The sequence below is a fragment of the Suncus etruscus genome, chromosome 15, assembly GCF_024139225.1.
Source record: "Suncus etruscus isolate mSunEtr1 chromosome 15, mSunEtr1.pri.cur, whole genome shotgun sequence".
Taxonomy (NCBI): domain Eukaryota; kingdom Metazoa; phylum Chordata; class Mammalia; order Eulipotyphla; family Soricidae; genus Suncus; species Suncus etruscus.
The window spans coordinates 86,210,347-86,226,674 of NC_064862.1; the positions used below are offsets into that span (position 1 = coordinate 86,210,347).

Here is a 16,328-nt window from a genome sequence, read left to right on the forward strand (position 1 = left end):
CAATTACATCTTGCAAGTGCTTATTAGCATACACTGGGGGCAGGAAATAGGGAGGGGTAAAGAGGCAGACTTGAGCACATGTAAAATGCTAATCATTGTCTTGTTTGTACTGAAAGCACGAATCATGTAAACGTTACCAAACAGGATCTTATAAATTTTACTCAGCAAGTATAAATAAAACATCAGCTGTAAACACATTAATCTTTTGCTAACACAAAGGCAAGTTGTTCTATATGGGTAACTTCTCTCTGGCTGGGTGGATGGCTGCTTTGAATATACTTTAGAGTTTAGCTACTTCCTTTGTCCTCAGGGCATGAGTGCCTCTGGTTGTATGTAGAGCCTGAAGTTTCAGAGGTCCCAGTTATGCTCAGGGTTCAAGCAGCCCCCAACATTAGCTGTTGTTGGTGTCAGGTTTCTGTAGTTAAAGATTCTGGTTTCAGTTCATCTCTTTTATTGAAGTCAGGATAATGTGGAGCATCCTCTAGTTTCACCTCACCATTAGTTGTGGAGAGCCCTGCCCTGCAAGCAGGTTGTTGCTGTTACTAAGTCGTCTGGGTGTTAAGAGAATACTCTTTGGAGTAAGTTGATGCCAGGGCAGTGGTCGGGTTTTCCCTGGTAGAGGTTTGCTTCCTGGTGTTGTTATAGACAATTGAGGCTGTTTCCATAGATGGTATCAATGGTTCAGGGGTGGATGGGCAATGCCCGTTCTTCTGAGGCCTGAGCCAAGTCATTACGCCAATGTTCAGGGTATAAGGCCCAATTACATTACAAACTTTGTGTTCCTATCTCTATTAGAAAGAACTTGTTTGCATATGTAATATTTTCCCATTTTAATGTGTCTATGCAAAAGAGGAACAATGACACAAGGTGCGTCTGGGGTCAAGGGAACACGTCCAACAATCCCCGTAACTTGGTTCTAACATGAACAAAAGAGATAAAACTTACATGAAAGGGGTACAGAATTTATACCTAGTAAAAATCAATAGCCCAGTGCTATCCTGGCAGAACTTGTTTGGAGTGTAAATTAGTCAGTAGATATTCAAAATGACTAGGGGAAGTCTCTGAAATAAAGCAAAATTGCTATGGTGTTCAAAGACAAGGAGAGAAGAATTTTTTTGGGCTACACTCGGTGACATTCAGGGGTTATTCCTGGCTATGTGCTCAGAAATCGCTCCTGGCTTGGGGGACCATATGGGACGCCAGTGGATTGAACCATGGTCTGTCCTAGGCCAGCACGTGCAAGGCAGACACCTTACCACTTTGCACCACTGCTTCAGCCCCGAGAAATTTTTTTTAATGCTGAGTATTCCAGGTAATAATAAATTTAATCAGGGCTATATTGCCTGTAAAAATCCTTATGTTGGGATGAGTAAGGTTTTTACTATATACACGCTGCAGAAGGGAGCATATATATATATATATATATATACACATATATATATACATATATAAATTAAATATTTGTAGTAAAGAAAACAGAATGTCAGTTTCATTAACAGAACATCACATTCAATTATCCACACTGAGAGAAAAGACTCACTGAGCTATTGGTAAGAGATCTCTCAGGAATCTTCCAGCCATCCACACTTGAGGCAAAAAACTTCTCAGTGTGCCTGCTGGTAATATTTTCTCAGGAATTTTTGATCAGCTACCCATACTAAGGGTATGAACATTTTAGCGGGTCTTCTGACTGACTTCCTCTAGAAATATTAAGCTTCCTATTATGTTAAATATGTGACATGGATTGATGGAAGCATATATGTGTGGTGGAAGGATGATGGACTGATGGATTGGTAACTGGATAGATATGTGGATGGGTGATGGACAAACAGATAAACATTTTCCAGTGTGAACTGATGTGGGGATCTGAGCACATGACTTGTTGGGTCAGGAAAGAAGGCAAGGATGTGGCTCAGCGGTGAAGCACTTTCCTCCTATGCATGAGATATGCTTGATTCCTAATGTAAAATAAAAATATAAAAATCCACGAGTTGGGTGAGACTCCCCAGTCACTGTGTTTCTAACCGCTTAGGTGGATGGGTCTGATAGCAGCAGAGAAATACCAACAAGTCAGAAAATATATTCAATAAAGTCAGCTCTCTCTGCCATAGGGGCTGCCTATGTGCCATGTGCTTTCTCTGCTGGGCCCAAATCCAGACTCTTTTCTTTATTCAAACCAACTCCCAATTCCAGGTGGAGGAAGGTAAATCAGATACAAAAGCCACTATCAGGTGGGTTTTTACATCTCAAAGAAAGAGGATAGGGAAAAAGGAAGTTGAGTTAAACAGTTTTGTTTAGGACTGATAGCTGGGTATTATCTTACACACTCTCACATACACTCACACACACAAACACACACACATACACACGTCTCAGAAAAAGGAAAGTTGTTTGGATTCAGTGAGAAAGCAACCTTATTTCTTCATGTCAGCTGAGGATACTCCCTTTATAATTACCTCCTCCTGCCAGTTCATAGCTGCATTATCTAACAAGATTGGAATGACCAGGGCAGGAATTGTGTGTCCCCAAATTCTTCCACTCAAATCTTGGGTAGAAATAACTTCTTGCCACATATGAACTTAATCATGGTGGGCCTGAGAGATAGTGGAAATGTTGGTTAAGCAATTCACCTTCATCTGCTCATGTCCAACCTTAATCCAGTCGCCAACATTCCTGAACTCTTCCAGACATTATCTCTGAGCACAGTCAGGAGTCAGCCCTGAACACTGCTGGGTGTGAACCAAAGACCAAAAGCCAAAATATAGTCCAAGCCTTTCATTCAGATCCCTGAGATTTTGGGTCCCAGAGGACCCTTCAGCTGAGCTCCCCACTCACTGGTGCCTGTTCCCCAGGATGTGGTCCAGCCTGAACGAATGGTTCTGGTCAGAGAAACTCTGGCTTCGGCCCAACAATACATGGGCTGACCTGGAGGACCGTGATGGCCAGGTCTATCCCCATCCGCGGGACCTACTAGCTGTCTTGTCCATGGCACTTGCCCTGTTGGCCCTTCGCTTTGCCTTTGAGAGGTGAGTGTCCATGTTGTATATACCTTCATTCAGTCCCCATGGGTATGTGTATTTGTGTGCATACATTATGTGTTAATCATCAATGTGTCTACTTGTATACGTGTGTGTTGTGTACTGTGTGTGCACGCATGAATATGCATGTATGTGCACAGATGCACATGTGTGTGTATATATTTCATAGATGGCACCTAGCTTTGAGCTTTGAGCTCTGCTCACCAACAAGATTGATACCTGAGCACAGTCAGGAGTAAGCCTTGAGCAGCACTGGGCGCTACACCACAACCCACTTAAAAATTAATCCCTTCTCCCGACCCCATCAAAACTGACTCTGGAATGTGGTTTCTTGGGGGCACAGTTCTCAAATGATTATGGGGGCCTGGAACCAGGCTGGGTTGCCCCTGGTGTTTATTGTGCTGAATGACGAGGGTCTTTGCCCTGGAATGTGGTGTATGTGAGGGAGAGCCCCAGTCTGCTGCAGTGCTGTCCAGTCCAGGGCCCATGAGACATGCATTTGGGAACCTCTCACCTCCAGGATTATACTAAAAGAAACCCCAAGCATTGTGTCAAAATTTTATTTTTTTGGTGTCACACTGGCTCTGCACTCATAAATCACTCCAGATTGAGCTGGGGGGACCTTATGGGATGCTAGAATCAAACCCAGGTCGGCCATATGCATGGCCAGGGCCCTCTCCACTCTGCTCTGAATCCATCCCTGAATGTCAATTACATCACTGTCCCAAAACATAAAACAGCTACTTTTCTGCTCAGCTTAGAGAAGCCACCAAGGGACTTTCTCAAGATGTTGCCTCTCTAGCCCCTTTTTGTAGCCCCCTCTCACATACTCATCTCCTTTGCATTTCCAGATTCATTGCTCTGCCCCTCAGCCATTGGCTGGGGGTACGGGATCAGATTTGGCGGCAAGCCAAGCCCATCCGTGAGCTGGAGAGACACTATGTCACAGCTGGACCGAAACCCAAGGAGGTACAAGCCAGAGCCTCCCAATCTCACCTTTTGAGGCCCAATTAGCAACCTCAGGAACCCTATCAGGTCCCCAGCAGCCAGGTGTTTATATAAGGACACATATTAGTGTGAAGAGAAAAAAATCTCTTTCACTTCCTCATTTCCATCTATACTGTGGATACCCAGTGAGCAGTCTAGCACCCCTACGTTGGTACCCAGCAGTGTTCGTGGGCCACCAATGATCAAGTTTGAATACCCAAACTCTGGATTCCAGAGAATCTTCTAGTCTCCTTTTCTTTTCCATCCCTCTCTTTAGCAAAACAGACCTAACTCCTTTCTAGAACAAGGTAAGACCTAATTGTTCTGGGGGAGAATACATCCCAAAGTCCACATCCAAACTCACTTGCCCAGGATTGAGGGGCAGGAATGATTCAAATGGGCAGTACACTTGCCTTAGACATGGCTAACCTGGGTTCGAACCTAGACATCTCAATATGATCCCTTGAGTAGCAAGAGAAGAGTAATTCCTGAGTGTAAAGCCAGGAGACAGCACAAAGTATCATTGTGTTATGCAACCCTTCCCACTATTAAAAACAAACGTATAAAATAAAGCAAACATGAAATGGCTGAGGTTTTTGTTTGTTTGTTTGTTTGTTTTTGGGCCACACCCGGCGTTGCTCAGGGGTTACTCCTGGCTGTCTGCTCAGAAATAGCTCCTGGCAGGCACGGGGGACCATATGGGACACCGGGATTCGAACCAACCACCTTCGGTCCTGGATCAGCTGCTTGCAAGGCAAACGCAGCTGTGCTATCTCTCCGGGCCCGAAATGGCTGAGTTTTAACCTCTGGACAACCTCATCTTAGGAAGTAGATCTGGTCACACCACAGGCAGATGTGGGGACCTAAAGAGCAAAGCAGGGAAACCTCAGGGTGTCCTACACCTACAGAGCAAAGCCCAAGTCACCTCATTACTCTCCTCTACCCCCGAAACCCCTTTCAGGCCCAAATGGTTCTCCTCGCTGCCCAATGTGGGCTCACACTGCAGCAGACTCGACGCTGGTTCTGCAGACGCCGCAACCAGGACCGACCCCCACTGAGCAAGAAATTCTGTGAGGCCAGGTTAGCCCCCAGAAGGGGTGAGGAGCTGGGAAAGGGTTTTCTGGGGAGACAGCTGAGGCGGGGGCCAATTTCTCTGGGCATCCCCTCACATGAACCCCACCCCTGTGTGTGCAGCTGGAAGTTCACCTATTACCTTTTCGTCTCCTTTGGTGGTTTTTTCATCCTCTACCACGTGAGTGTTCTGGTGTTTCTTTGATGGAGGGTCAGAGATGCAGAAGTGTGGGGCATGAGCTGAGATGCAGGATGTAAAGGCAGAGAGAGGAGAAGTGGGCAGTGAGTGTTGGAGGTAAGTACAGCAGGGGAGGTGCTGGTGCTGACATTCTATAGGGTAGACTTGGGTTTTCTTCCCAGAACTGCATGGGATCCCCTGAGCCCCACCAAGAGTGGTTCCCTGAACACAGAGCCAGAAGTAACCCCTGAGAGCTTCCAGGAGGAATCCTTGAGCACAGAGCCATGAGTGATCTCTGAGTGCAGAGCTCCAGAGAGCTACTGACAAAAGGGAAGAATTGTAATGACTATGACCTTGTGTGGTATTTTAAAGGGATTCCTGCAGGCCAGGAACTGGGAATGTTATACCTAAGAACTAGTGTGAACCCCAAAAAGTAGGGTACTACAGACTGAATAGGAGCCCTATTTAAAGAAGTGGGTTGCCCCAGACTGGAAATAAAATGTGGGTCTTGGGTTTCCATTGTTGTGCCTTCTCCTCTTTCCCAGGAGTCCTGGCTGTGGAAATCAGTTATGTGCTGGGACAACTACCCAAATCAGGTGTGCGGGGAAGGTTCTGGAGGCTAGAGGTTGGGGATGAGGGCCTGTAACAGCCAGTAGAGACATCTCTGGGCTGAGATGTCCAGAGCTGTCATCTCTCCTAGATTCTATTTGGGTCTCTATTGCTCCCAGAGCAGGAGTAGACATTAACAGACTCAGCAGAATCTGCCATGCAGTATCCCTTGATTTCCTCCAGAGATGGGTCATGAGCTCATGCCTTCAGGTCTCACTGGGATTCTTAGGTTCTGAGCCCAACACACACACATAGACACACATATAGGACAGTCCCAGTCCTGGAGCTAACGAGGCCTGCCCACCACAGCCCCTGAAGCCTACCCTGTACTGCTGGTACCTCCTGGAGCTGAGTTTTTACATCTCGCTGCTCATCATGCTGCCATTCGACATTAAGCGCAAGGTGAAGCCAGGTGGAGTGCTCAGCTTGACAGGCGCCACTTTACCACCAACAATGTGCATACAACTCCATGTTCCAGGAGAGAAGCGTGGTCACCCCTGCACTCTCAAAGCCTTTCTGTCGACCCAGTGAGTCGGTTGGGTTGGAGAGATCCTCTTTCCACTCCTGCAATCCAGGATGATGCTGTGACTCTCCATCTCCTGCAGGACTTCAAGGAGCAAGTGGTGCACCATTTCGTGACCATCACCCTGATCGTCTTCTCCTACAGCTCCAACCTGCTGCGTTTAGGCTCACTGGTGCTGCTCTTGCACGACTGCTCTGACATCCTGATGGAGGTTGGCATGGGGCTGCCATCTGCCCTCCCTGCTCTTGCCAGCGTCCTGATATGATGCTCCTCTCCTCTAGGAATACTAACATGAGGCTCTTCTCCTTAGATTTCCTAGGAGATGAGGCTCCTTCCCTGAGCTGTCCTGGGATATGTGGCTCCACTCATCTTTGCTTATGTAATGAGACACCTCCCCTTAGCTTCCTGAGTCATGAAGCTCTGCCCCTTCTGATTTACCTATAAGAGGTTCCTCCCCTTAGCTTTCCTGGAAGATGAAGCTCTGCCCCTCCAGAGTTAATGACATAAGGCTCCTCCCCTTATCATTTCTGGGTGATGAAGTTCCGCCCCTCTTAGGCTATTGGTTAATAAGTCTGCATCCTTAAAATGGCTAGCTGATAAGGCCCACCTCTCTCAGACTATTTGTTGAATGCTTGCTCATCAGAGGAACAAAGAAATAATATTCCGGGCCGGAGAGATAGCACAGTGGCATTTGCCTTGCAAGCAGCCGATCTAGTACCAAAGGTGGTTGGTTTGAATCCGGGTGTCCCATATGGTCCCCCGTGCCTGCCAGAAGCTATTTCTGAGCAGACAGCCAGGAGTAAGCCCTGAGCACTGCCGGGTGTGGCCCAAAAACAAAAACAAAACAAAACAAGAAATAATATTCCGCTCCTCTCAGGCTAATCACATGAGGCTCTTCCCCTTAACTTTACTGGGAAATGAAACTATGCCCCCCATTTAATGACTTTAAGGGCCTCCCCTTAGCTTTCCTGGGAGATGAAGCTCCCCACTCTCAGGCTAACACACACATACTAAGTTTTAAACAATTCTGGCAGTTCTCAAAGATTAGTTTCTCTCCCCAGAACACCCCTGGTCCAGCTCCGTGATGCATTTGCCTTGAACCAGATCCCACCTATTTCCCCAAGGGTTGCCCTGTTCTCCCCCTCTGAACATGTCTCCCCAATGTCCTCCTCAGGCCTGTAAGTTGTTCCACTATGCGCAGTATCAGAACGGGTCCACTGTTCTCTTCTTCATCTTCACCTTTGTCTTCTTCTGCACGCGCCTGGTGATCTTACCCACCCAGTAAGTCAGTCCTCCCTTGCATAGTTGGGTTTGGGCAGGTCGAGATGGGCAGGCTCCAGTGCTGCCTCTTTCTCTTTTGGGCCCCTGACCCAGGGCATGGAGTGTGGCACCTGGGTGGGGAGATAGAGGTGGGCACTAGCTGGTTGATTGGTGAATCTCCTCACAGCAGAACATTCAGCCCAGCCACCTACCATCTTGGTGTTTGTTGGCTAGAAACAAGGTAAGGAGGATGCTTGCTTTGCAGCTCCTTGACATCTCCTTGTTGTCCCTCCCGAGCCCTATTGGAAATGATTCAGTGTCAGGAGTGAGCCCTGAGCATTGCCAGGTATGGCCCCCCAAAAGAAACAGGATAGGGAGACTCCTGCAATGCCTAGCTTCACTCTAGGGGACAGTAGCAAGCCACAGAAATTGGTGTCATGGAGATGGCACCTGGCAAGGTAGATATGCCCAGAAGGAGGCTCCAGGGAGATGGATGAAAATAGGTGAAACTTGTTCCCCACTGACTGTAGGATCCTGTACACCCTCTACTTTGATTTCATCGAGGGCAGCAGCCCCTTCTTCGGCTACTACTTCTTCAACGGGCTCCTGATGATGCTTCAGGTGCTGCATGTCTTCTGGTTCTCCCTCATTCTGCGCATGATCTACAGATTAATATGGAAGGGGAAGGTACGTGGAGACATGGCAGGAGGTGGGGTTCTACCTCCTTAATAGTAAGGGAAAGTGGGAGGAGCCAGGTCAGGGGGTTGAGTTCTACAGGTCCTCCAGGAAAAACCAGGTGGGCAGGGCCATGGCAGGAGGCAGGGCTGTATTAGCATCACCAGGATGGGCAGAGTGGGATGGGACAACACCAGGGAGGGTTCTACAGTTACACTGAGAAGGGTCAGATGGGCAGGTCAGGGTAGGGGGCTGCATAGTTCAAGCAGAAAGGGTCAGGTGGATGAAGGCAGGCATGGGAGCGGGACTGGCTGCCCTTCCCAGAGCCCTTCCTATGGGTTTTCCGTGGTCTCCACACCTGAGTTCGCAGTGATGTGGAGGAGTCAGATTCGAGTGATGGTGAAGTAGTCAAGAAAAAACCTCCATTGAAAAATGGGGTGGTCCACCGGCCAGGGGTGACCACCTTTGATATGCTTTGGAGCTGGGCAGCAACACATCGGGACACACAAAATTTCTCTCGCAGCTGAGCCAGACCTGACCCGGAGAGGGTGGCCAGCTCCCCCACCAATTTGCCTCTGTATTGAAGACCAACTTGGGGCAGATTGAAAGCCCCCACGAGGCGTGGGTTGATGATCTTTTCCACCCTCTCTCTTTTGGGATGAAATGGAGGGAGGGATGCAGGTGTGCATTCCCCCTAGCTGTAAAGGGCAGGATAGGGGGATAAAAGTTGAATAGTGTCACATTCTCTGCCTGGACATTAGTCCCTGTCACACATACTCTTATTCCTCCATGAAGACCCTCAGAATTCAGTTTGCAAATCCCCCTCCTCTGTACAATGGACAAAATAGCCACTTTTAGGTACAGCCTTAGTGTCTCATACTCTGGGCCCATTTTGGAAGTTGCAGCTCTTCATTTCCCCACCAGGGATGCAGCTGCTCTGAGCCCTCCAGGCCAAAATTCAGGGGGAGAGGTTCAGATTAGGGGACCATGGGAGAGGTGAGGTACTCTTAATGGAAGCTCCTTTTGAGATGCCTTCCATTCCTGTTTAAGACTGGGCTGCCTCCAAACCCAGCACCCCAGACCTCTGGAAAAGTCTGCTTTTCAAGGTCAGCAGGGGTGAGGGCTGGTCCCCTGGAGAGAGGAGACAAGTATGCAATGTCATGGATAGTGTAGGGTCTAGGGTGTTACTGGAAACAGCTAGAGAGAAGGGAAAGAGAAGAGGGATGGAAAAGTGACGGGGTATAGAAAAAAGATGGGAAGAGTTCTAGTCACTCCCCGAAGTAGCAAACTGAGGGCCAGATTCTTAGGGGAGGGTGTTTTGCATGTAGCCAGCCTAGCTTTAAACGGACAGGAGTGATTCTGGAATGCAGAGGAGGCAGGATTTACTTTCATTTTGTACTTTCTGAGCCACACCTAGTGGTGCTCAAGGCTCATTCCTGGTGGTACCCTATGGGATGCTGGGAATTGAACTCAATTTGACTATGTGCAAGGCAAATGCCCTCTCCTGTTCTACAAACCTCCCAGGCCCTGAGACTCAATGTGTGTGTGTGTGTGTGTGTGTGTGTGTGTGTGTGTGTCACATCCGGCGTTGTTTCGGAGTTACTCCTGGTTCTGTGCACAGAAGTCACTCCTGGCAGGCTTGGGATTATATGGGATGCCGAGATTCAAATGGGGGTCCTTCCTATGTTGGCCGCATGCAAGACAAATGCCTTACCTCTGTGCTATCACTCTAGTCCCTGAGACTCAACTTTATTTATTTATTTATTTATTTATTTATTTATTTATTTATTTATTTATTTATTTATTTATTTATTTATTTATTTAGGTTTTGGGGCCACACCCGGCAGCGCTCAGGGGTTACTCCTGGCTATCTGCTCAGAAATAGTTCTCTGGCAGGCATGGGGGACCATATGGGACACCGGGATTCAAACCAACCACCTTAGGTCCTGGATCGGCTGCTTGCAAGGCAAACACTGCAGTGCTATCTCTTCGGCTCCAGGAGACTCAACTTTTTAAAGTGTCAATCCAGCACATTTCATGCACTTGACCTAGGTTTTTTTTGGGGAGGGGGGGGATTCACACCTGGCAGCGCTCAGAGGTTACTCCTGGCTCCACTCTCAAAAATCGCTTCTGGCAGGCTCAGGGGATCATATGGGATGCCAGGATTCGAACCAATGACCTTCTGCATGAAAGGCAAACACCTTACCTCCATGCTATCTCTCTGGCCCCCTGACCTAGGTTTCATCCCCAGAACTCATAGGGTCTCCCAAAGCCCACCAGAAGTGATCTTTGAGCACATAGCTAAGAGTTAAATCCTGAGCAATGCCTGCAGTCCCCAAAAATTCAAATAAAAATTTAAATAAAAAAAATCAGATACATTTCTGTCAAACACAGGTGCATAAACTTGCCAAGAGAACCCAGAGGCAATAAACACTTGAGGTATGGTGAGGTGAACATTTTCTTTCTATCTTCCCTTCCTTCCTCCCTCCCTCCCTTCCTTCCTCCCTCCCTCCCTCCCTTCCTCCCTCCCTCCCTCTCTCCCTTTCTTCCTCTCTCCCTCTCTCCCTCCCTCCCTTCCTTTCCTTCCTTCCTTCCTTCCTTCCTTCCTTCCTTCCTTCCTTCCTTCCTTCCTTCCTTCCTTCCTTCCTTCCTTCCTTCCTTCCTTCCTTCCTTCCTTCCTTCCTTCCTTCCTTCCTTCCTTCCTTCCTTCCTTCCTTCCTTCCTTCCTTCCTTCCTTCCTTCCTTCCTTCCTTCCTTCCTTCCTTCCTCCTTCCTTCCTTCCTCCTTTCTTTCTCTCTTTCTCTCTCTCTCTCTCTTTCTCTTTCTCTCTCTCTTTCTCTCTCTTTCTTTCTTTCTTTCTTTCTTTCTTTCTTTCTTTCTTTCTTTCTTTCTTTCTTTCTTTCTTTCTTTCTTTCTTCTTTCTTTCTTTCTTTCTTTCTTTCTTTCTTTCTTTCTTTCTTTCTTTCTTTCTTTCTTTCTTTCTTTCTTCCTTCCTTCCTTCCTTCCTTCTTTCTCTCTTTCTCTCTTTCTCTCTCTTCTTTCTTTCTCTCTTTCTTTCTTTTCTTTCTCTCTCTTCTTTCTTTCTTCTTTCTTTCTTTTTTCGTTTTCTCTCTTCTTTCTTTCTTTTTTCTTTCTCTCTCTTACTTCATTCTTTCTTTCTTTCTCTCTTATTTATTTCTTTATTTATTTCTTTCTTTCTTTCTTTCTTTCTTTCTTTCTTTCTTTCTTTCTTTCTTTCTTTCTTTCTTTCTTTCTTTCTTTCTTTCTTTCTTTCTTTCTTTCTTTCTTTCTTTCTTTCTTTCTTTCTTTCTTTGTCATACCTGGTTCAGGGATAACTCAGGGGTTACTCCTGGCTCTGCACTCAGAAATCACTTCTGGCAGGCTCAGGGGACCATATGGGATGCCAGGATTCGAACTACTGTCCGTCCTGAGTCTGTTGTGAGCAAAGCAAATGCCCTACCACTGTACTATCTCTCCAGCCCCAGAGGTGATCATTTTTTAAAATCAGGCTATAGGCCTCCTAAAAAGGGAAAGGAGTGATAGCTCAGTTTCATTAAAATTAAAATATTTTACTCACAAGGTGCTGTGGTGGACAGAAATTAGATGTCTCAGGGAAGTAAATATTTGCAGTAGCTAATATCAGACACAGACAAGTTCAGATAGAACACAGCTGGTTTCTAGAGAGCTGTTCACCTCTGGAAGAGAGAATGTTACTTGACATATTTAACTCTCAGCTTTTGTTGTTGTTGTTGTTGTTGTTGTTGTTGCCAGATTTGACCGTAGAACAAAAAGAAAAGGGTCGGAGCTATAGCTGTTTGTCTTGCATGAGGCTAAACTGAGACAGACCTGGGTTTGATCCCCAGCATCCCATATGGTCCCTTGAACCTGCCAGGAGTGATTTTTTTTTTTTCGGGCCACACCGTTTTGATGCTCAGGGGTTATTCCTGACTAAGCACTCAAAAATTGCCCCTGGCTTGGGGGGACCATATGAGATGCCGGGGGATCGAACCGTGGTCCTGATCCTTGGCTAGCGCTTGCAAGGCAGACACTTTACCTCTAGCGCCATCTCATCGGCCCCAGGAGTGATTTCTGAGTGCAGAGCCAGGAGTAACCCCTGAGCACAGTTGGGTGTGCTCAAAACAAACAAATGAATAAAACAACAAAACCAAAAAGAAAAGGAGGTGAGTGAATCAGAGTGGTTAAGATGTGTTTCTTTTTTAGGGCTGGATCACACTGTGTTGTGCTCAGGGGATACTCCTGGCTTTGCACTTAGTTACCTCTGACAGTGTCTGAGAGATCTTATGGGGGTACCGGGGATTGAACCCAGGTCTGCTGTGTGCAAAAAAAAAAAAAAAAAAAAAAAAGCTCTCCCTGATGTCCTAGCACTCTAGCCCTTAATGAGTGCTTCAATGAGTGTTTCTTTGTTAGGGTCCGAGGAGACCACCCAACTGGCACTGAGAGTCAAAGGCCACCTCTGATCATGTAAAATGCAAAAGGAAGTTTATTCAGGTAGCCAGGACCCTGACAAGACAAGGGCCCTGCATGAAACCAAGAGGCAGTTTATATAGGGTTAACAGTCTTTTTTAAGCTAAGCATTTCATTGATTGATACAAACAGTTAAACTTCTGCAGTTTACATGATTGGTTCAATTTTCATTTTTGCTCCATGTATCAATCCCTCATACAGATGTCTCAGCCCTGCCCTTCCCCACTTATCTGGTTTGACACCATTTTTGCTGAAAAACAGAATGGCCTTCATAACAAAGAGGCCTTTACCACTCTATGGTACAAGCAGACACCCCATTTTCTCAGAATTTGACCTGGGAATGTGAAGGGAAGCATTATCTGAGAAAGGAAGAGTATGGGGTGAGTAAACTTTCAAGCTACTCCAGGCTTATTGCTAATTAAGTTGAGTTATAGTTTCAGGGTCTGGGGTTTAACAATGTGTGTGTGTGTGTGTGTGTGTGTGTGTGTGTGTGTGTTTGATTCACCCCTGGTGGTGCCTAGAAATTGCTTCTGGCAGGCACAGAGCACTCACTATATGAATGCCAGGGATCATATCCAGGTTGGCTGCATGCAAGCCAAAATCTCTACCTGCTGTGCGATATCTCTGGCCCCAAACCATAAATCTTGCATGTGGGCCACTTCTGGCCTCACCTGGTGGCCCCCATCCTTGCTGGGTGCATTCCTGGGTGTGCTGACCATTCTCAGGAATGATCCCAAGCCAGGAATATTTCTGACCACATCCAGGAGTGACCCCCAAAGTTCTAAATAAAGACTACAGTTGTGTTGTCTTAGATATATGAGAGAGGGAGAGAAGTAAAAGCTACTTGATGAAAAGCGAAATGTATAAATACAGGCTATCCCCGCCAAATTCTCACTCCAGTCTCATATACAGAAAGAAACTAAAAATCCAGGAGAGGGCCAGAGAGTCCAGAGGAGAGGGTGCCTGTATGGACCCGGGTTTGATTCCCGGCATCTCCTAGGGTCCTCTGAGCACCCACCGCCAGGAATAATTGCTGAGTGCAGAGGTAGGAGTAACCCCTGAGCATCGCCGAATGTGGCCCCCCAAAGTCAACAAATAAAACAAACAAACAAAAAAACAATCAAAACCCCAAGGGCCCCAATCCAGGATCAGCACTGCCATGTGAAATGGCGCCACCTACTGGGATTTTGCTGCTGCCCCTAAAACCCCAAATCCCTGCTAGGAGTCATTTCTGAGCTCAGAGTCTGGAATAAGCCCTGGAAACTAAAGACCCCACCTGGCACAACCCTGACTCCTGAATGGGGTTACTTTTCTCTGTTGTCATGGAGTTGGAATCCTGGTCCACGAAGTTGAGTAGTAGCTTTCCTGTCTCCATACAGTTCACTCCCCTACTTCTGTGTGTTTCCTGGAAGATGAGATTCTTGTAAAACGAAGCCTCTAACGAGATTACCCAGCCTGGAGTAAGGTGTCATTTTTTGTCTTGTACAGTCTCACAAGGTCCTCATTTGATCAGTTCAAGGTCTGAGTGTGGTTCTGAGGCAAAGCTGCTGTTGAAAAGATGCTGGTGTTCCCCAGTTTTTCCCTGCACACCCCAACATCGTTCTTTCCCTCTCTCAGAGTAAATCTTCTCCAAGAGTCACACCTCAGATTTTTGGGGACCACAACCAAAGGAGTTCAAAATTTACTCCAGGCTCTGTGCTCAGAAGTCTCTCCTGACAAGTTTGGGGGACTTGATGCTGGGGATCATAACCACATTGGCCTCATGCCAGTCAAACACCCTTCTCACTGTACTATCACTCCAGCAATAGAAGCAATGCCTTTGAAAATCCAACCCCTGGTCCCAGTCCCCTCATTCTACCAGCCTAGAGAAAAAGGCCTTTGGGGGCCACAGAGCTGGCTCAAATGACCAGAGCTTGCTGTGAGCCAAATTCTGTTGCAGTCTTCAGCGCCTGCAAACAGATCCTTCGTGGAGTTCGGGAAAAATTCCACGGGGAGAGAGTGGGCACACGGAATGGCGAATGAACGGAACAATATTGTAGAAATGAAAAACGAGACCACACAGAATGTATGGGGACTTACGTCTGAAAAGACAAAGACAAATTTATTTTTTGAGCTGGCTGCTTTTAAAAGGTTGAGGCAGGGTGCAAATTCTTGACATCAAAGAAACTGGGAAAAGAATGGAGGACCCTGGCTTAAATTAGCATATTAAAGAACTGATACTGAAGGTGAAAAGGCAGTTTGTTTTGGGTTAGTTTTGTTTTGGGTAAGCAGAAGGGAAACAGGTAATTTTCAGGGAAGTGGGAAGAGAGAGAAATGTTTTAGAGTTTTGGGGGAAAACTGAAAATTGTTTTACTATGAGCTAAGTTTTGGGAAAAACCTGATCTTGGCGCCAAAGTAGCAAAATTTACAAGGAGCTGTTAAGTGGGAGACTTTTGGTGGGATTTGTACTGTCCTCCTTTGTTAGAAAGATTTTACTAAGGCCTGATTTTTAATATTGGTTAAAAATAAAGAGAGAGATAGTTACAGCCACTATTGGAATTATGGCCAAACAATCCACGCAAAGGGTCAAGTGATTTTGACTGCTCTAAGCGGGCCTTTTTGGCAAATAATTCCTTTTCAGGAGAGCACTACACTTACTGGTGTATGCCACTCCTGAGTGGGATGTGGCAAGAGCTTAAATTGGCCTGTGTGGATTCCAGGTTGATTTCATCAGCACTGGAGGTGCTCCAAGAGTAGTTCCACAAATTTGCCTTTCAAAAATGAGGTTAGTGGGGCAAGAGCAATAGCACAACTTGAGGACATATCCATGTTGTATGGGGCTGGGATGGTGAGATGGAGGGTGAGACCTTTCTCTGCTAGCCCAGGCCATGCACCTGCAACCCTCTCCAGTTTGCGGCTCTGAGGGTTCAGGGTAGTGATGAGGAAATGTTCCACAGACAGGTTTCAGGAGACATGAAGCTTTATTCAAGGCCCTAGCCAACAGGTATGGCTTCTCTCATAACCTTTTATGCTGGATTTAGTTCTGCATTAAACCTTGTCTTTCGGGGCTGGAGAAATAGCATGGAGGTAGGGCACTTGCCTTGCATGCAGAAGGACGGTGGCTCGAATCCCGGCATCCCATATGGTCCCCCGAGCCTGCCAGGAGCAATTTCTGAGCGTAGAGCCTGGAGTAACCCCTGAGCACTGCCGGGTGTGACCCAAAAACCAAAGCCAACAAACAAACAAAACAAAAACACAAAAACAAAACCTTGCCTTTCAGCCATCTCTCTTCCTGCTGCTTCTCATTCCATCTCTCCTGCTCAATCTTTCTCATTCTATACTCTCAATCCACCCCTTCCTGCCCCTGAGGATAAACCTTTTGTTACCCACCAAAGAACCCTCCCAGAAATGGGCAGGTCTTACTATCAGGTAAGATCACACAGGAAGAATGGGGATGGGGTAACAATTCCTTGCACAAGACCAACTCAGGTTCATTCCCTAGCATCTCATATGGCCTCCCTAA

The 16,328-nt window shown here is 46.8% G+C and overlaps 1 protein-coding gene across 1 annotated transcript; it reads left to right on the forward strand.

Moving 5' to 3' along the window:
* The first annotated feature begins 2,853 nt into the window (after nucleotides 1–2,853).
* Nucleotides 2,854–8,868, forward strand: LOC126030086 (ceramide synthase 4-like). Its single transcript, XM_049788284.1, has 10 exons — nucleotides 2,854–3,026; nucleotides 3,890–4,007; nucleotides 4,987–5,105; nucleotides 5,220–5,277; nucleotides 5,820–5,870; nucleotides 6,193–6,285; nucleotides 6,489–6,617; nucleotides 7,581–7,687; nucleotides 8,197–8,375; nucleotides 8,705–8,868. Exons 1-10 carry the CDS (start codon nucleotides 2,854–2,856, stop codon nucleotides 8,866–8,868), a joined length of 1,191 nt encoding a protein of 396 aa, XP_049644241.1.
* The last annotated feature ends 7,460 nt before the right edge of the window (nucleotides 8,869–16,328 follow it).